General features: G+C 32.9%; 3 protein-coding genes across 3 annotated transcripts; 2 read left to right on the forward strand and 1 right to left on the reverse strand.

Annotated features, from left to right (window-relative positions):
- Nucleotides 1–360: 360 nt before the first annotated feature.
- On the reverse strand, nt 361–5,502 carry LOC103853739 (ubiquitin carboxyl-terminal hydrolase 21). Its single transcript, XM_009130645.3, has 9 exons — nt 2,934–5,502; nt 2,734–2,854; nt 2,555–2,665; nt 2,283–2,464; nt 1,864–2,193; nt 1,660–1,782; nt 1,102–1,567; nt 909–992; nt 361–778 (listed from the first exon to the last, which is right to left on the reverse strand). The coding sequence occupies exons 1-9, from the start codon at nt 3,498–3,500 to the stop codon at nt 516–518; spliced, it is 2,247 nt and encodes a 748-aa protein (XP_009128893.2). The 5' UTR covers nt 3,501–5,502; the 3' UTR covers nt 361–515.
- A 2,720-nt stretch (nt 5,503–8,222) lies between these two features.
- LOC103853740 lies at nt 8,223–11,799 on the forward strand. The gene has a single exon (XM_033285560.1). It carries the CDS (start codon nt 8,722–8,724, stop codon nt 9,127–9,129), a length of 408 nt encoding a protein of 135 aa, XP_033141451.1. The 5' UTR covers nt 8,223–8,721; the 3' UTR covers nt 9,130–11,799.
- Nucleotides 11,800–19,211: 7,412 nt separating this feature from the next.
- Nucleotides 19,212–20,316, forward strand: LOC103853741 (protein HAIKU1). The gene is made up of 2 exons (XM_009130648.3): nt 19,212–19,348; nt 19,471–20,316. Exon 2 carries the CDS (start codon nt 19,479–19,481, stop codon nt 20,169–20,171), a length of 693 nt encoding a protein of 230 aa, XP_009128896.2. The 5' UTR covers nt 19,212–19,348; nt 19,471–19,478; the 3' UTR covers nt 20,172–20,316.
- Nucleotides 20,317–21,017: the final 701 nt, after the last annotated feature.

Genomic DNA, 21,017 nt, shown 5'->3' on the forward strand with positions numbered 1-21,017 from the left:
GATTCAACATAGTTGTAAGTTTTATGCGGAATATTTAGCTTTGTTCTTGATCACATTAAAACTTTTGCATCTTCTACAATTCAATGGTCATTACACTTCCAAAAATGATGTAGCTCCAAATTGAAGATCTCTCTATAGTGTAATTGATTGATTGTTTTCGATAGTTGTTATTATGTTTAGCTCTGATCTTGATGTCCCATGAAGAAACAAAATGAAGATATAACCTAAAAAGAAAGCTGGAAATAAAAGATGATTTGTGGAGGCAAAAAGGTATACAAATTTACATGCCTTGAAACATTGTGTTTTCATCATTAAACGTTGTATTTCCTAATAATTGAATATTTTTAATGATTTTGCAACTGGGAAAAAAAACATTAAACTTTATATAGAATTTTGGTTGGAGCTTTACAAAATTTGATGAAAGTGATATACACAAGAAAACCCCAAACAAAACTAAAGAAAAACTCTTCATATCAAATAAAGAAAGATGAACAGAGTAGCTTTTATCCCAAACTTCAGTTTGATGGCCGTCCAGAGAGATTCCTGTGAAGGTTCGATCTTCTGATGTTAGAGATATTCTTCTTTTTGACCTCAACACCTATAGCTGCAGCAAGCATTCGAGAGCGAGACGAAGGCATGTTCCTGAGATATTGAATAGCATGTTCTTTCTCCTTAAGATCTGCTACAGAAGCAGCAGCAACGGTGCTTCTAATCGGCTTTGTTTCATGAGTTTCTTCCTTCTTATTTTGCAAATGCTCTCGTTGAATCTGAAATGGTCCTGCTTACAGAAATGCACACACTCAGACTCATGATCTTTCAATATTTCTCCTATCTTAACTTAGTATCTCTTTTCCACATATTTTACATGAGAGTAAAGCTAACAAAACCACATAGTAAGACTATAGTACCTTGTCGTTTTGCAAAAGAGTTTGGTTTTTGAATCTTGGGCTTAGGCAGATAAGCATCTTCACCAATGGTAGCTCTCTCAGCAGCTGCACATCGAATCACACAAAACACAGCATAAGAGCTACATCTCAACTGTAATTTACCTATCCTCCACAGATGGAATTACTAAACACACAAAATAGTAAAAGATGCTACCTTTTCGTTTTGGAGATGGGTCTTTTTCTTGAATCTTGATCTCAGGCACAGAAGCGTCAACGGTAGTAGCTCTGTTGCAAGCTGGATACATAGTAGCCTCTTTTTGGTGAAAGGTCTCAGCAAACGGTTTCCCAGATTCATCAGCCTTAGGTGGTGAGTCAAAGGCGAAAGATACGTCATAACTGATAGGCTCTGCTGAATAAAACACTTCATCTTGTGGCTCGTCACAACGGTAATCTCCACCCGGAACCGATACTCCCACCGAGCCATTACAAGCTTTGTTGGCATTACACTCCTCTCTGCAGGTGGTCTCAAGCACTGAAGTGGGCGAGAAACTTATCGGAGTAGCTTCATATAATGTCTTCAGCTCTTCAAAAGCACTAGAGAACCAAGAAGTTCCTTCTCTTGCATAAAACAACATATAAGCATTCTTTGATAGAACACATTCTTCGCTGATTCTCCTGACCTGCCAAAGGTAAAAGTTGCATTCATTGAAACCCCTCTAGAGAAATCTACAAAGAACTAAATCAAATGAAATCACTGATCATCTTATATTACCTTTGCGTCATCAAAATGGTGCCATGTCCCAGGAGCTGACCTCACATAAGATGAGTAATGACCATAATGTACTCCACTCCCTTGATGCTCCACCATGGCATAGAGATAGTATTTTGTTGAAACCTGAATAAACAAAACAAGAACACAATCAGATGTTAAGACGAAGACATGATAATCTCAGGGTGTCAGTTAAGTTTCACATACTTCAGGATTTTCGTTACTGCTCATGTAAGGAAGCATATCCAACTCCAAAGGGAACCTGACATCTTTAAAAATCTTCTCCATATAGACTCCATCATTCTTAAACCTCTTCAAATGGAACGTAGCAACAAGAGGCAACTTATCGAACTTAAGTTGCTTCTCCTTTGAGACTTTCTCTTTACATTCATCACACGTAAGCTGGTCCTCGAGTTTTTCAACGCAAGTAAAAGACTCTAGAGCGCTAGAAAGATCTTCCACATCGTCAATTTCAAGACTCCATCCTACAGACGGTTCAAAAATCTCTGAAATGGAGTTGCAGTTGCAGCAATGAAGCTGGAAAAGAAAAGACAATAAAACATATAAATGAAACTCTGCTTTCAACAGTAGATAATCAGTATGTTAATGAGTTAAACTTTGGTTACCTTACTAACGAGACGCCCACCAAAGACATTGTCAACAATGTTAACACCTTGAGAAGAGACAACAGTTCCAGGCGTGTTTCTACTAGTAAGATCCAAAGAACATCTCTCTAACTTATCCAAAAACGACTGCAGAAACTCATGAGCGTCTTCTTGGTTGTTTATCTGGAAGTCAGACGAGAAATCTATAGTGGTTTCAGGATTAAAACCGTTCGTTCAAATAAAGAAACCTCAAAACACAAAGCTATATGCAAATTTGGAGTTGAGAAAGTTACAATTAAGGTTATCACGAAACCGATGGATCTGTAGATCATATCCTGAAGACCTCAGAGCAAGCTCGATATGATCTCTGAGAGACTTCAGAACACAGAAACTCTCATTCCCACCTGAAAACAAAAAAAAAAGAGCAATCAAGACATTAACTAAAACCAAATCATAAACACAATAGTCTTACAGTTGCAAGTATCTTGATACTTGTAATAACGAAGCGCGTCGAGGAGAGGCACAGTATGAGTGAAGCACTGCAACACAGAAGCTATGAAACAAGTGTTGCCTGAGTTATACAATCCAGCACCCTGAAAGAAAACAGTTAAAATTGAGTTAACCGTTTTGGGAATTGAAACTAAAATTAGATTATAAAGAAGGGATACATACAACACCAGTGGGTTCATTCTTCAGATACGACCACGAGAAGGGCTCTGCAGGTTCGATCTTGTGATCGTCGTCGTCGTCGCTGAGATACTCAAAACTAGGCATGTAACTCCCTGCTGGCGTGATTTGAGAATCTCTGCACTCGTTATTAGAGGGCGAAGATGAAGATTCAACTGGGTTTTGGATCTGGCGAATTGGCGAGGAGAGGGCTAGCGAGTGAGTAACAAGGGCTCGAATTGGCGCTGTGGGGGAAGACTCGTCGTCTAGGGTTTTGACTGGGTTTTCGATTTTAGGAGACGGCGGTGGATCGCTCGACGCCATTAGCAACGAACCCGGATCGAATTGTCGGAGGAAAGCGAGGGAAACGGAGGAGGAGAAGTAGAAGAGGAAGCTAGGGTTTAGTTTTGGGGGAAGTCGTTGGGCTCGAGATCGAATCGAAGGTAATTGAAGGAGAAATTTTTGAAATTGGCTCCAAAAATTGGTGAAAGTTTCGAAATTTAGGAGGAATATTCCAAAAAGGGGGAGGATTTGGGAAAGGATTTGGAGGGAAGAAGGTGGGATTGAGTCCATAATGAAAAATGCTTTGAATTTGGAGGGAAATTTATGCCGCCATTTTTTTCAGGGATTATTATTTTTACTGTAAACTCGAATTATACTCTTTTGATTTGTTTACTTTCTACGTTTGTGATTTATATATTTTTCTGAGTTAAGCATGCATGGTTCGCATTGAAGACTCTTTCGGCCTTTTTCGGGAAGGTCAACCTTTATTTTCCTTTTTTACAAAATACTACTATTATTTATCATTGGTAAATCCTCATTTCTAAAACATTACAACCTTTGAACTATGACATATATTATTGATACTATATTTTTAGTTAGAAGATTTATAATCATAAATTAAGAAAAATATTTTTTCCTTCCTTAAATAAAAATTACATAATATATATCTATCTATATCTATATTAATAAAGAAGAACAAAGTATATTACATGATGCCACCTCATCACATGTGAAACTATAAATCTACACGTAAGCGTTTGTTTTGTTAGTGTTTTCATCCGTTATTGCCTATTGGATATGATACTTTTTTTATCAGGGGATATAATTTATTTATGTTCTTAACCCACAGTTTATATACACTTCTAAAGTGAGGTTTACACAAACAATATTGCTCTTCTAATTGTTACAGTTTTGGTCAGTTAAAGAAAACAAGCTTTCTTGAAAGTGATCATTTCCATAACCTTAATCCCATCTTCTTCGGCAGAGCTAAGAGCTTTGTAAAGTTTGCAACTCGCTTTGAGAAATTATCATTAACCTTGTCATTCATTCTCAGTAAAGGCGAAAACCCATTATGTTTATGGTTCATTGGTTATCCATCACCGTCCTCTTCAGCTTCTTCGCAACCTCTTACCTATAAAAAGTCATCTCCGACGCCATGTTTTTCACAAAATCATATCGCTTTTCCATCCAACATACATAGACGAACCTTGAAAACAATGGCAACTTCCCAGCTGAAGAGGACGCTAGTAACTCCACCAGGTACACAATACAGTGGTGTGAAAAAGCTGGAGACTGTTTCAGTTGCAGAGTTGAACGCTTACGTTCTGACCTACCCGTAAGTATGCTTATCCGCAATAACACCTTCTCATTCATTCTCATACCCGGTCTATTTAATCCATGTAACTCATTCAAATGCAAACTATTGAGTTCATATGCTATGCCAAAGTTGTTTAGACTGAAACAAGAAATGGTTGGTGTTACATCTCATGTGTCAGATCTTCCAGAAAAAATCCAGCGTGGAGTCCTCCTTCACATGCACTACATTCTTTAACGCAAATGATGTTGGTGTTGTCAGGTTGTCTTCTAAAGTATATTGACCAATCCTTTTGAATCAACATTAAGTTTATTTTAACTGACCAGTGACCAGTTTTTGAAAATAAAACAATGATACTTATTAAGGTATGGTATGGAGATGCTAATGGCAATGCGAGACGCTTCCGTTGTTTTTGTTGCCTTCGATGCAGCCATGACTAAGCTCACTAATGTCCGGGCCGCATAGGTTGCTAACACAATGGTTTGTGGCATCATTACAATATAAGTCTCACTTATGGTTCAAGGTTACTTTACTGGGATTTACTTAACTATACTTTGATTAACTTCAGAGACATGGTGAGCAAGACACAACAGGGTACGCTCTGATTTAGATGTGAATATATGTAACATAGTTAGATGTTAATATTTGTATTACAACAGCAAAATGTCTACACAACTACCCCTCCCTTTCCCAGCCATAACCGTGTAGCTATATTTTCCAAGTTGCAGACAGTGAAACTGAAGATGACACCCAACAGACCTATAAACACTCAAACTCACCTTCTTTGCCAGAGATCCACTCCAAACAAGACATATATACTGCAATGTAATGAAAAAGCCTTTCGAATGACATCCACACTACATAGAAGAAATCATGCACTTTTTCCATTACAACTACCCTATTTATGGCCTCTTCCACCTAAAGAAACCAGCGGGCAGTTTGTCAATCAGTGCAACTTTACTTTATGGTGTTATAATGTTAACCATAGAAAATGTGGATGCAGGGAAGACGTATGTAGATCCTCTTGACTAGGAAACATACCAACAAAGGCTCGATCGTCGATTGAGTAACAGTAAAAAGCACTATGCCAGATCAACGTCGTCGTCACAAGCATATACCGAAGAAACACGCGGAAATTAGGATTTGAAATTTGAGATCAACTATTACAATCAAATGAACCTAGAATCATACAGCAAAAATATTAGCTAGGGAGAAAGTGCATTAGCTAGGGAGAAGAATTATGAAATAGTTCAGTTACGTATGCAAAACTAAGCAAAAAAAAAACTATCCCTTAAAGGAAATGAATAAAGAGAATAAAATGTTGTTAACAAACCTAGAATGTATGTGATCACTACTCGTGAGTTTATCCGATTTGAGCAAGAAAGAATTATAAAGAAAAGAACTCAAGAACAACAACAACCTTCGAATGCACCAACCTTTTATGGATATATTTTAGTGATATTGGAGGTTCGGGATCAAGTTTATCGGATTATTAGTATAATTATAAATATAATTGTAATTTTTTTTTTATAGAATTTTATTTATGCATTTTTACCTTGTTGTATTTTGTATTAACTTGTTGATGTAATATTGTCTTGTATAATATTTGTTTAATATTATTAAAAGATTATGCTTTTATTTTTTATTTAGACATTTATATATTTATTTAAATTTATATGTAAAAGTTAAATTTATAAGAACATATAAAAATATATAAAAGATATAAAACTGTATGGACTAAAATGATAAATAAGAAAGTTATCAAGACTTTTAAAAAGATGTATAAGTATAGAGACTGAAAAAATCTGAAACCTCAAATATAAGATTTTGTATAGTGAAACCTCAAATATAAGAGTACCTCCAAAAATGAACTCCATTTTGAAGTTTCTAAAACTCTATAGTTTAAAGGTGTTATTCTCTAAAAGTAAAACTTCAAACTCAACTTCAAAACTATTTATATTTTATAATATGGTCCTTATATTTGTCATAACTAATTTGAATTCATAAAATTTTATAAATAAGTAGCACATATATAAACATATTACAACAATATTAATTAATAAAGTATTATATTAAAATATAAAAATTTAAATGAAAATACCTTAATTAATATTAAACTTCAAGCAAAATACCATATTATTTCATAAAATGATTTTCGTAATGCATATATGATCTATTAGTGCGGAGTAAAAAATGGCTCTCCTCATTTTTACTTTGTAGATTACGAGCTAAAAATTATTGAAATTGGGTAATATTGATACTTGTAAATACATTAGATTGGAACAAAAAAGTAAAAGAGAAACATAAAATATTGCTAAAAGACTAATTTCTTTTTGATGATATTAATACTCGTGAATATATCCGATATAAACAAAAAAGAATTGTACAAAAAAGAAATCAAAAACAACAACAACCATCTTCAGTTATTTGAAAATTTTGATAGTTCCAGATCAAACTTACCTGACTATTAGTGTTGTTGTAATATTTAAATTTGTATAATATTTATATCTTCATGTAATTTTTTAAAATATTTTTGTTAAGTTTTTTTGTATATTATTATTTTCTAAATCTAGCTTAAAATATTTTAAATCTTATTTTAAAGTTTTATTTAATTTTATGTGTAAAATTTAAAATCTGTAAACAAAATTTAAAATATTTATGAGATATAATTTTTTTAAATATTAAAACAGTAAACGAGAAAATATTTATGAATCATAAAGGTGATATTTGATTGTATGGACCAAAATGCAAATAAAAATATGAAACTTCAAATTTGAAGTTTTGAATAGTGAAACTTCAAATATAGAGTTTCACTCTTCAAAACTTCAAATTTGAAGTTTTAAAATTTCTTTTTGGAGAGTAAAAGATTTCATATTTGAAGATTGAAGTTATAGAATGTCTTTTGAAGATGCTCTAAGATTTCATTGTAGAAAACCTTATAATTTTAGGTTTTGAAGTTCATAAAACTTTATATTTGAAGGTTTAAAATTGCTATTGGAGATGCTATAAGTAGTTAATTCTTTAGGTTTTCTTGAATGTGGAAAATATATAAAACTGAAAACTTGTAATTATAATATAGAAAATATAAAAAGATAAAATATATGTTTCTTTGTATCATTTAACTATAATATCACGTATCATAGTATTTCAATTGGATTGATTTTATAGCCAAGTGGAATATTAATTGATGTTTCATTTGATTGTAATAGTTGATCTCACGTGTACACAAGTTCAGAAAAGTAAATATTAAATGTTCAACATTGCATATCTCAAAGAGCAAACTTACGAAAAGGAAAAAAAATTTAAATCCAGTTGGCGACTCAAATTAAAACCTACCAGTTTTAACATATTTTAGTGCCCACCAAAACGAATTTTAAAAATTACATTATCCCTATAATCTTGCAATTCTGATAATACCTCTACTTATTATTTTGCATACAATATCTATTATATTTGTAATTTGGTTAATTTTAGGAACGATTTTGATGCGAACCGACATATTGGCAAGTTTAATAAAAAAATAATTAACCAAATTAATAGAATTGAGTATATAATATTTAGATTTACAAAACTTAATTAGAATAGGTCGAAAAATTAATGACAACCTTTATACAGTAGATTAAAAAAACATGACTCTAAATTAATAGATTAGATTCATTTTTTTGAGTAAATGTTTATTATTTGATTAAATTTCAAATCCTAGTTACAAATTTTGAAATGATATCTTCTCAAAAATGTAGAAATATTTGTTATAAAAAGATTCATTTTGTATCTAATAATATATAAACATTAATTTTGGAATATATATATATATATTATAATTTCCCTAAACTTGTTTGGTAAATTAATAAAATTATAATTTAATAAAATAAAAGTTTAATAGGACAATAACCAGTTGGTTAGAGCGGAAATTAACTTAGTTTGTCTTTAATGAACCCAACGACCAACTTTCTCAAAACTACAATTTAAGTTGTTAATTAATGTGTGAGTGAGATGATGTAACTATGTTCAATTTACGTTACCGAAAATTCAAATTTACAAATATACATTCTTGGCCAAATTTAGATTAGTCTTTTGTTAGTCTTTACTAAAATAAAAACTACGTACTAACCAAATAAAACCAACTCTCTTTCATCTTCCACATCTCTCTTTCTCTCATTTTGGTCTCCATTGACGTAAGGAGATCAAGAAAAAGCTATGAGTCTAAATTGCCTATCATGTCAAGCTCTTTCACGAACCGATTCAAACAAAGAATTTGATCTCTCTGGTCGCGGACCATCAACGGTCGAAAGTAACCCTGTCTTAGGTAAAAGTAAAACTTATTGTGCTGATCAGGTTGGTGGGAGAAATTGGTCAGGTAATTTGAATGCTAGGATCTCTGAGAAAATTGGAAGATCAGGATCGTCTTTAGCGCAGAGAATGAAGAAGGTGAAAAAGACTCCTCATATTAGGCTAAGTGGTCCGGTTGGTTCTAACTCTGGCAATGGACTGCTTAGAACCGAACAGCCAACGCTTGTGAGAAGTAGTGGAATGAGAAGGAATTGGAGTTTTGAGAATCTGAGAGATCAAGGGTTGATAGAAGAGAAGAGCAAGGCTAACATATGATCATCAATGATTTATTATGATTCTGAGATTTTATGGAAGATAAAAACTGGTTATATGTAGTTTTGAATCCAGATTCATGGTTATATAAATCATGATAGAATATGTGAGATATAAAATAGTATTATTTTGATGAAAATCATGTGTTTGTTTATTATTTATGTTCTCTTTCAATATTATATTATTTTGTTGTAATATATTTTTGAATAAAAAATCGTTTTCCATTTTACTGCGTGTGTGTGTATGTTCAATCTATTACATATGATCACGATGTGTATGTATGTTACTGATTGTGTTAGATACTAGTATGTCACAGTCCAGATATAAATCTGCATGTTCCACATTATTGACAAAAAATATACTTGATAATTGACATATATGAACAAACATAAAAATCTTTGTCGTTACGAAACAATTTATAAATCTCTATTTGCCTTACGTATAACGTTTATTACAAATAACTAGATTCTTTTTCCGCGCTACGCGCGGATTACATGGTTCAAATTTGTTAATTTACTAAATTTTCCACTATATTTACAATATTATTAATTGTTTATATAACATTTTAAAACACAATAATTTTATAGTTCACCTGCAATAATTTATTTTATTTGTTTTAAATTTTTAGTGAAAGCATATTTTAAATCATGTGATACAAAATTCTAAATTGAAAAATTTTATTGGTGAAAAATCAATTTTTAAAGATATTATATTAAATTAAATCACAGATTAATACAAAACTATACATGTGTTAAGTTGTAATTACAAAATTAGTTAGATATTTTAAAAGTTTATTTTAGTGAAAATGAAATATTAATTTAATTTTAAAATAAACACGACATTAACTAAATATTTAAAAGTTTTGTTTAAGTGAAAAATGAAATATAAATTTATTTTAAATAAATTTGAAGTTACTTAAAATATTTAAAATATTTATTTTAATGAAAAATGAAATATATATATTTTATAGTAAAAAAAGATATGAAAATATTTTATTCAGATATAATTTCAGAGTAAATATATGAATATCTACTTGATTTTTTGTTTTAGAATAATTCAAATAATTTAAATATTCATAAAAAAGTAATTTTAACAACTTTTTAAAAAATGGTCCAAATTAAAAAATCACACATGAATTAAAGTCATCAATTCTGTTTTAGTAGAATAGATTTATTAGATTTTTTTATGGTTCGGGGCTGTTGCCAAATCAGTGTTCATTAATTTGTTTATCATATTTTTTTAACTCTTAGTTTTATTTTTAGTTCATATTAGCCAATTTTTTGTAACAAAGTTTTTATTAGCCAATTTATGTACAGTTATTGTAATTTTAATATGTTTCTTGCAACTCATATTCATTAAGTAATTATCTTACCTAGAAAGATTTTCTTGTTAGAAAATAAGTTATTAAATTATTTTTATAAAAATATTTTAGCCAATTAAGAATTTTTTATTTCTTTTAGCTGTTAATAAGAATCGGTAGGCCATATATTTAGAAAATAAATCCATCAAAAATACTATTTTGATAAAAACTCATTTACAAATGTAAAGAGATTTGCGTACTCTGATAATAATACAAACTTTAACTCTTCTTCAACACGCCTCGACTGGGTTTCGTGCAGTTGAGTTGGAGTTTGTCCAAACATAGTTGCGGTGGGTATTTTCATATAGGTTTGGAGAATACTTGCGCTTTGTAAGTGGCCAAAAGGTTATATAGATGGAGATGGGGAAGTTGAAGAGAGTCGTCAGGTTGGGGTTTTTGATCTGATTAAGGTGTTAATGGCTCTGAACGGTGGAGGAAGTGTCTCTATCTAGTCGAAATTTTGAAAGACGGTCGTATGAATTATTTAATGGTGTAATGTGATTTGCCTTAACTATTTTAAGCGTATATGAATTGTGTAGGTTAGGGTTAACGAAGAGGGAGGAATATGATATGCTATTGGCTGGAATGATACATGGAATTAGTGTAAAGGTTTTCGAGGCCCATCAATTTTTCATTAAAAAATTCATGATGACATGGCTAAATGATTGGTTCTAAATATTTTATCATATGTGGCATGCCTAAGAATGCTTGAAATTAGTTGCTTTTATATAGTAGTGACTAGGTCCTTGTCCGCGCTACGCGCATATAGTATTTTTGATTTTTTTCATATTTTTGTACTATTATGTCAATTGTTTAGTTTTATAAAATGTTATGTTTTTACTGTAAATTTGGAATTAAAAATCTAATTTTCCCTTACTGTAAAAGTAAGTTTTTTTTTTTAATCTTACCACAACACATTATACCATAAGAGAATATAGTTGGTCTTTATATTCTTATTTGGTGTAATATTGAAAATTTTGATGGTTTGTTTAAATGGTTTTTTTTTAATTATATATTTTAGGATTGATTTCGTGACAATATTCTATAATTGTCTAAAAAAAATTGTTTGTCACATATAGACATCCACATAAATATGGACTTCTGATATATTTGTTCATTGGGATATTTAGTTTCACTTTCAACTTTATTCTCTTTTTTGGCACTCTCATGCTAGCTTGTGGGGCTAGCCAACTTGGTGCAAAAGGGTTTAAAAAAGCTAATCGAGATGCGCGTGATCGGACACCTTTTGCTAGGCTATTCGTACGGAATTTTAAAGATCTAGGAATATAAGCAATAGAAAGTTCAGAAAATTCTTTGGATACAGACTGTATTTCGTCGAGCTTCGAGTCCAACGCATGCCAATCTTCCTCCGTTTGAATGAATATAACCAGTTGTTCACAGTTGATTGAAAGACCATCTCTCTGTGTCCAAACTTTAGTATCACTTGCATTGCTCATAGCAAACTTTCAAGCGGAAACTTCAGTATCACTTGCATTGCTCATAGCAAACTTTCAGCTTCCGCTTGCAGTGGTGATTTGCTGCATGTACATCGGCCCTTACTCCAAACAGCATTGGAAAGTCACCATCCATTAACACAAAGTCAAGTCCAGATATGTCCCTTTCATTTATCCAGGATGTCTAGCAGGAGCGTTTCTTTGCAGAGGAACAATTGTGTCCGTTACCTCAACCCCCATATCAATCTCCATAATCTCGTCTATACGTTGAGCTATCTTCCAACACTCTACTTCAATTTTATTCGCTAATGGGAAAGACATAATTCCTACGACACTATTAATGATTGTTTTTTTTGTAAACTTATGTTTTATTTAACAAAACTATTATTTTAATTTTGTATTAACGAATCAATCATATTTTATATTATCCATAATTTTAGTAAATTTACTTATTTGTCATGTTTTTATTAGGTTTAAGCTAAATCATTGATTTATTATTTATTTTTAGCTAAGTCACTAATTTATTAATTTAAAAAATACCCTTAATTAATATTATATATATACTAAAAATGAATTTTATTTTAGTAATATTAAATTTCTATTGTATATTAAAATTTAGTTAGTTTTTCTTATTTGTCATATTTTATTAGGTTTTAGACTTTAGATAGGTTATTGATTTATTATTAATTTCTAACTGATTCCCTAATGTGTTAATTAAAACAATACCCTTAATGAATTTTATATATAATTAAAAACGAAATTTATTTTAATCATATAAAATTTATATGTTATATTAATATTAAATAGTTCATTCTAAAATAATATAATAAAATTATGAAAAAAATTTAAAATAAGATAATTCTTATATATATTTTATTGCTATCTGAAAACAATATTTTTATTATAAAAGTTAAAAAGATACAAAAAATTATAATTAAATATTATTCAAGAAACAAAATTTATATAAAGATATTTTCTAAACTATTTCTAAGATATGAGTGTTTTAAAAAATTTAACACAGAATGTTTAGAACACGGGATTATGCTTATGAGAGAATGACTCGGGAATGGGCTTCGAAATGGGTCAAATGGGCTCCGAAAATAGTTTTTTTTTTAACTCAAACCCAGTCCGGATGACATGGCATCTTGGTTTGTTCACAAATTACAACAAACAACAAATATCAAATCTATTAATCGTCTCTAACAGCACAAAGTAAGTATTCAAGTTACCTTTGCATCATATTACATCAGCAAACAAAGATAAAATCAAGACCACCTAAACTCTGGATTTCTAAATCAATAAACAAAGCCTAAATCATCTTACATCAACAAAGGTAAACAAAATCAGTAAACCTAAAAAAAATCATATAAACGCAAAATTTCTAAATCAATATACAAAACCAAAATCATCTAAACTTGGCTTTTCAAGAAATTTGAATATAATGAGTTTTTATCACCTTTGCATCAAGGAGGAGCATATCAACGCCTTAGAGTTCACCACCTTGGCCTTTCTGAAATCGGAACAGAGAAAAAGTATTGAGCTTTCGCTTTCAGGTTGGCTATATATATATTCATGAGAGCAACGAAGTGGAAAAGCTAAAACGATACCTCTACTGAGGAAGAGTAAATATGATGGTCGTGGTGAATGAACTTCATTGCTTAACATTATTGCGACCCGTAACTGTTGGCTTCACCGTTTTATTAAGTAACGTGAATCCCAAAAGCGTAGGAGGCGGCCACTGGGAAGTGCGACCAAATCGGAGAGCATCAAAGTTTGAATGGAGAACGGCTGATTGGGCAACATCAGCTTCAGGGGAAGACATTTTCGAAGGAGGTTTCTAAGTCGAACGAAGATAAACAGAGCTTTGTTGAGGGTCCCTTTTGTTGTGAAGCTTGATTGCAGGGTTTGGGGTGTTAATCGGTTTGATAGGCATGAAGCTTTAATAGTAAAGCAAGGGAGACGGAGAGCTCTTTGGAGTTAATGGTATTAATGAAAACTGAAATTCATTGCTGGGACTAAGAGAGACCGACGAAGGGTGTGAGAAAGAGAAGGAGATGAAGAGATACAGGAGGAATAACATTATTTTACATAACAACAGTGGAGACTTGAAGGGTCGAATCGTCGGATAAGAATACATACGACCTCACCATGTCTAACCGATTGTTTTGTTAATTTTGGACTTCACATCAGAGCATCATTAATGAGTAGGGCTTCACAGTGAACTTCGAGATGAATTGTTTGTTTATGGGACATGTATTTAATCGTTGCTTTATTACATGAGTAGGGCCCACAGAAAAAATAACATATGACGGAAAGAGGAAACTATGGCGTTATAATATAGAGATATTAATATACCTTATTTTGTATAGCCCGAACCGTCTCTTATCATATTAACATATTGGGCTGCGAAATGGTTTAAATGGGCTGGACAGTTAACTTAATTTTTTTTCCAAGCCTAATCTGGGATGACATGACAGTTTCATTGGCTCACAATTTTTTTGCCTATGTGGCAGGGCTTAGGAACTAGGGATTTAGCCCCTTTTATATAGTAGGATTCATGTGTGCTATTAATGTTGTATTTTTAGATAATAATAAATTTTATCGTCAAATAGCAATAATAATAAATTTACGAATTTTTAACTGATTGTATAATAACTTCATAATAATTGTGACAATTTATTTTGAATATTCCCTACCATGTTTACAATCCCTACTCTACAATTATTTGCGTTCTCTCTCTAGCTCTTGCATCTCTCTAGTAAGTGTGTCTCCTCTGCCACCGTGCGCCTTCGCTAGTGGGCAGAGCCTCTCTTCCCTTTTATCTTTTTTTTTTCTGTTTGCTCCTTTGCTTTTCGGGTTATTTTGGACCCATATGTCTTAGTTCTGAATCTTTACGGCAAAACCTCTGTTCAGATCCGCAGGTGGTTGTTCTTGAAGTCAGTTGAGGCCTCTAGATCTGGAAGGAGGGTGAGGTTTATAGGCCGGGTGTTTGCAGTGGAGTCGTCGTTTAGGAGCTTGCGGACTTCAACCGGTGATTTTTTCTTCACTCCGGTCAGCTTGTCAGCAGTGAAGTCGCGTGGATCCGTTTTGGAGGTTGATTTTCCAGATATTACGGTTTTGGGCTTCATAGTGGATGAATTTGTCCTCTCCGCCCTCGTCTTCTCCGGCTTCCTCCGGCGAGTATGCGGCTTTTGAGCTCTTCTTCATTGTCTCTTGCGGTTCCTTAACCAGTGGGATTTCAGATTGTCTAGAGGTTGAAACAACATCCTTTGGTTCTTGACGGGTGAGCGTGTCCGGAAGGCTGGTGGGGTAGTCTGGTCAACATCTCACTCTCTCCCAGTTGGTGGGGTGTGTGGAGCGGACTATGCGCAGCTCCGACACCAATCCACTCGGGTTGGTTTTGATAGGGGTTTATCTTCTTTGCTTTTTTTATGCTCTTCCTGAAATCGGTGAGTAGACTTTTGCAAGGTTCTGATTTCTTGCTTGATTTTAAGGACGTGACCATCAAGGCTCCGATGGACTCGTGGTTAATCTACGGTGAAAGGTAGTATTACGAGCTACTATGTGTGTGGTCGTGACGGTTTTGTAAACAATGGGCTCGGAATCGGTTTTCAATTGATTTTGACATGTGCCTTGTAATCTTTTTTCTCTCCCGAATAAATGTTTGGTTCGTTGAGGCGGGTGCTTGACATCGGGCGTGGCTGGCTGTTCGTGTTGGTAGATGCTAACGTCATCTTCAGCAAGCTATTCTTGGTCAGGCCAGATCTTTAAGAGCAGATCCTTAGGGAGGTCAAAATTATCGGGTTTTCTCTTTCAATTTAATTGTGGTCCTTCCTTTTATGTCGAGCAGCTGTGTGGTTTAGTCGAGGCCTCTGTTTACCGATTATTGTTTGTTTTGTCCTTGCTTTGACTAGTTCGATTAGCTTAGTTTTTTTTTTCTCTTTTTCTTGTCGTCATTGTATTTCTGTCAAAAATCTAAAATTTGTTAATAATACTAGTGGCATTCCGGCGCTACGCGCCGGGTTCAGCGCCGGGTTCGTATGTTTTAGTTTCTAATGAATTTAAATTTTTTTTTGATTCATATGATAATTGATTAGTGATAGTAGTGTATTAGTTTGTTTTGAAATATGTTAAAGAGGATGTGTTTGTTTTGTGATTATGTTGTATGACTTTGATATTTGTGTTATTCACATGGAAAATTTTCATGTTTACCATTTTTTTGATATAATTATTCATGTTTACCACTACTAAAGATACATCTTGAAAAATATGTTCTTTATTAAGAGTCAAAAGACTCTTGTACATTTATTTTCTCTATATATAATAAATAAATAAATAAATTTATGTTTCAAATTATACTTTTGAAATTCGAACTTATTTTTTTGAATTTTTGAAAACTGAAATGATTTTTGAAACTATTTTCTAAAAGTTTTTTATATTATTTAAGTATTTATTTATATATTTATTAGAATCCTAAAATTCACACTCCAAAAACTCTACCCCATCCGTCAACTATAAACTCCAAGTCTAGATTAGTTAACTCTATGGTTATAAATGTCTTTTTTTCCTTTTAAAAATGAAGGTAAAAATAATTAGTGTAAATATGAAAAGTGGCATTATGAATGTGGTGTATTTGACAATTTTCCTATTCACATTGTATTTCGTTTTGCTGATATTGTGTTTTTTAAATTTCATTTTTAGTTTTGATGTGTTACAATTATTTCTATATTTATTTGGTTTGTTTTAAACTTTCTGCAACAATTTGTTCTCAAATTATCTCATTTTAACTACTGTAATTCATTAATATTGCATTGTTTATTCTTGAAATTTATACATTTTAGGTTATATTATGGTATTGGCCTTTATTATGTATTTTATCTAATTTTAAATTTTATTTGTTATTTTGCTAATTTATAATAAAAAATAGGTAGGGGTGGAAATACTCTAAATGTATAAAATTATTTATAGTTAATACCAATATTTTATAAATAAAAATATACATTAAATTTGAAATTAATTTTCTTTTAATTATTATGAGGGTCGATATATTGATATTAATTCTCTATTTATCTTTATATATATGATTTTGTATGTCTTGACATAATCTTTGTCCTAACTTTCATCAATTCTGGTATCTTAAGCTTCACATGAAAATGTAGTAATTTTCTGAAAACCATTTTTCTACCTGGCATTTAGTCACTATAATCGCTGATTTGTCGTCATGATTTTTATTTAAGAAATGGGAGTCTGAGTGTTCAAAGAAACCGTATAATACCAATAAGTAATGAGACGATTAGCTTGATATTTATTCGGGTGACTAAGGCCGGTTGATGAACTGAGAGAAATCTCATGTGTATGGGATCCTGAGATAAGGTCTCATTAGTGCTCCTGAGATTATAACTCCTTCCAATTCAATAATAATACACTACTTGTGCTCTATCAATAGCTTGGTGTGTTTTGATCTGTTCCAAATGTTAATTATGGAAGAACATGAATGGCTCTGAAATCTGTAGGCAACTCTGAGACATGATTACACAAAAAGAGCAAAGAGCACTCCGCAGGTATTGATACAGAAACCATAATATATTAACACTTGACAGTGTCAAATACACGTTGATATGTCTGTGGGATACTACCAGAGTTTCTTTCACCAACCTGCTTTAAGAGAAGGAAACAAAATAAGAAGAAGAAAAAAAAAAAGCATTGCTCTAACATGAAACCTAGTGAGTAAGAATAATAACAGTTTCTCCAATTCAAAATGAGCTCTCAGATCCAACCATTGCTCCCTTGCTCTACCACAGTATAGCTTCTCCACAATTTTAATCCTACAACTTCTTAACTGTACAACAACAACAACAATGCACAATTCAAGTTTTCAGTAACTCGATTGAGTAGATGCTCATAGATATGGTTCCAAATCAACAATCTGAAACCTCAAAAGCTTAAAGTTTCAATCTTTATAAGTACATTAATAAATGTAAGTTTTACCATATACTCACAATTGCTTAGTAGAAACAGAGACCAATCCAGTTTAAGTTTTTTTTTACCTGAAGCAGCAGTTCTACGTTTGGCAAGCTTGGATCTTTCAAGCTCCATCTGCATATCCATCAACATGTTCATTCGTTGCAACTCAATCTCCTTAGCAGCTTCCATCCTCTGTTTCTCCAACTCAACCATCATCCTCTGCTTCGCACCTTCGATCCTCTCGTACACCTCTCCCAACTTCAGAATCACTCTCGCAAGCTCCCTACACGACGACCCTTCACCTCCAGTCGGATATACCTCATCCACTCCACTCTTCTTCCTCACCACAAACCCCCAATCACAGACGTCATCGTCCTCATCCTCATCATCATCGTCCAAAGAGCTCCCACTCGATTTAGATCCGGCCGCATTCTTCAATGCTGGTTTCAAAATTTAAACACAAATCTGAATCTCATCAACCAAAAAAATGTCGACAACCAAAGGTATGATTAATTGCAATAAATAACATCATACGGAATCAATAGAAGTCGATCCAATAGTATGGGGCCGGGACGAAGAGTGAACGAATCAGCCATAAATAGAGTTGATGCTTGACAGAGAGTGATCTTCGAGATTTCGCAGTGGTGTGGCTGTTCAACGCAGGCAACGAACCCATTTATAAGCGGAGCTACGGTGGAGGATGCTAATTCCACTTTAATGCGAGAGAGTAGAAGTAGTGATGGAGAACTCGTAAATGCTTAGATTAATGGATAAATTGGTATTTACAATAAAGAAGACATTTAAAGAGCATAAATGATTGATAGGAGCTTGCAGTAACGGGGTTGAAGACGAAGTGGAAGAGACGGGAAGATGAACTCTGGATGCTTCAGACAAAGTTAGAGCTAGGCAAGATTGGACTTGATATGAGCCGTACGTAAATGTAGGGACAGCCCAAAAGGAAGTCCAGTTTCGAGCTTTATTCTTCGGAAGCAGTAGTGACATGGCAAAAATGTTATCTCTCATTGGCTGATTATTTTTGGTGACGTGGCAGCCTCACCATTGAGTATATAGGGCTTTTAGTATAGTATAGATTTTTGCATTTTTCCAAAAAAAAGAATAAAAAAAATTCATAATAAATTATGAATAAATATATAGACAACTTTGCTATTATCTTAACATTAGCCCTTGACTTGTATATACTTGATCAACTTGCTGGTTATTGAATAAGAAACTTGTGTTAAACTATTACTATATTTTTTTCCAACACAATTAAACTACCACTATTCAAATTTCTACAAGAAATATATAAAGGGATGAGAGCAAGAGAGTCAACAAAATTATACTTTCCTTTGTTTTATCTTTAAAGCATCTTCTTGTTTTGTTCTTCTCCTCTTCCTCTTCTTTTTTCCAAGTCTTAATTACTCTGGTCAACATCAGAAAACGTGTAAGCTCGTTCTCTTTCTCGTTAAAAGAGTTTAAAACCGTTTGATTTTAGCTTGCTTTGTGGTGTCTTGGCTGATTTCTTCCAAAGAATACTTTGCATCTGTTTTTGTTTGTTTGTTTCAGGCTTAGTGATGGATGACCAGAGAAATAGTGATAATCATCATCAGCATCATCATCTTGGTGTGAATAAGATTGGGAAAAACATCCGTAAAGATTCATCAAACCAGCAAAATCAACAACAGAATCCTCAAGCTTTGTTTTTTAACATCAACAAAACCGATTTTAGATCCATTGTTCAACAGTTAACCGGACTCGGTTCAGCTTCTTCAGTAAATCCTCCACAGTCAACAAACCCACCAAAACCTCCAAATTCAAGGTTGGTCAAAGTTAGACCGGCTCCTTTGACTCAAGTCAACCACCATCCACCTCCACCTCCGGTTCAATCCGATCCAATAGCCGCTGAAACGGTTCAGCGTAATAACCAATTATCGGTTAACCCGGCCGAATCTCCAATCTCCGCTTATATGCGTTACCTAATCGAATCAAGCCCTGTTGGAAACCGACCTCAGCTACAAAACCAAAATCCGGTTCAGCCATCACCCGGTTTGTTTCCTTCACATCAACCCGGTCCAAGTCCAATGTTATTCCAGTCTCCAGCGTCACAGTTTGTTTTGTCGCCGCCGCCTAGATCACCGTTTCCGATATTATCACCCAATTTCTTTGCGTTTTCACCGCGGTTTATAGCCGGCGGTAACGAACCGCTACCTCCGCCGTCACCGGGCTTTTTCTTCCCGTTGCTCAGTCCATTATGGAAAAATCAATAGCTTTATAGTTAGTGTATTGATTATCTTATAGTTAATGGATAAAACGTGCAACTTGTAAGTATAATTTAACATGTTATGTGAAGACATTTCCTCATTTCGTTTTATGTATCAGCGTGTTTAATCCGCCTTCATTATTGTCCCTAAATGTTTCTGTATTTAAGTTGTGATTGTTGATGAACTTCTAGTTCTGAACCAAAGGGGCGACAAATGTGTTTAGTAGAATGTTATGAATTTTATTATTAAATATCAACAACTTATATTAAACAAAACTAATAAAATAAAACATATTGAAGATAATTAATTATAAATGGATTTTCAAACTGTTAAATCACTAAAGTCGTGGTTGCTAGAAAAATAGTCTTCTAATTGGTTCACCATCATTAAAGTCTGGACCCTTTAATTTTCATCTTTTCAGTTTTCATTATTATTGTCCAATCACATAAAATTCAATTTTCACTTTCTGACTTTCTTCAATTAACCAAGTTGGCAACTTGCAGTGCCTATTAGATTTGTCCCTATATTCCTTAACGGAGTAATTCAAGAAGCATCCTTTGATTCTCACTTTTGATTCAAGAAGTATTCATAATGGAGTTCTCGACCTAAATTAAAGTGTATGTAGAGTAATAATTAAACATGGATATCTCAAAATCATGAAACACTTTGGGTCCGAATGGTAACGGCGGATTTGGTAACATAAGCGGAGAGATTTGAAGTGCGGTACGATTCAACAGCGGTTCATGCGGTTTGCGGAATAAGTGCGGTTTTGATTAAAAAGTAGTGTGGTTTTGATAGAAAAAGTAGTGCGGTTTTTTTGAAATATTAAAGTATAATTAAATATATTAAGAT

This window comes from Brassica rapa, chromosome A02, assembly GCF_000309985.2.
Source record: "Brassica rapa cultivar Chiifu-401-42 chromosome A02, CAAS_Brap_v3.01, whole genome shotgun sequence".
In the NCBI taxonomy this organism is placed as follows: Eukaryota; Viridiplantae; Streptophyta; class Magnoliopsida; order Brassicales; family Brassicaceae; genus Brassica; species Brassica rapa.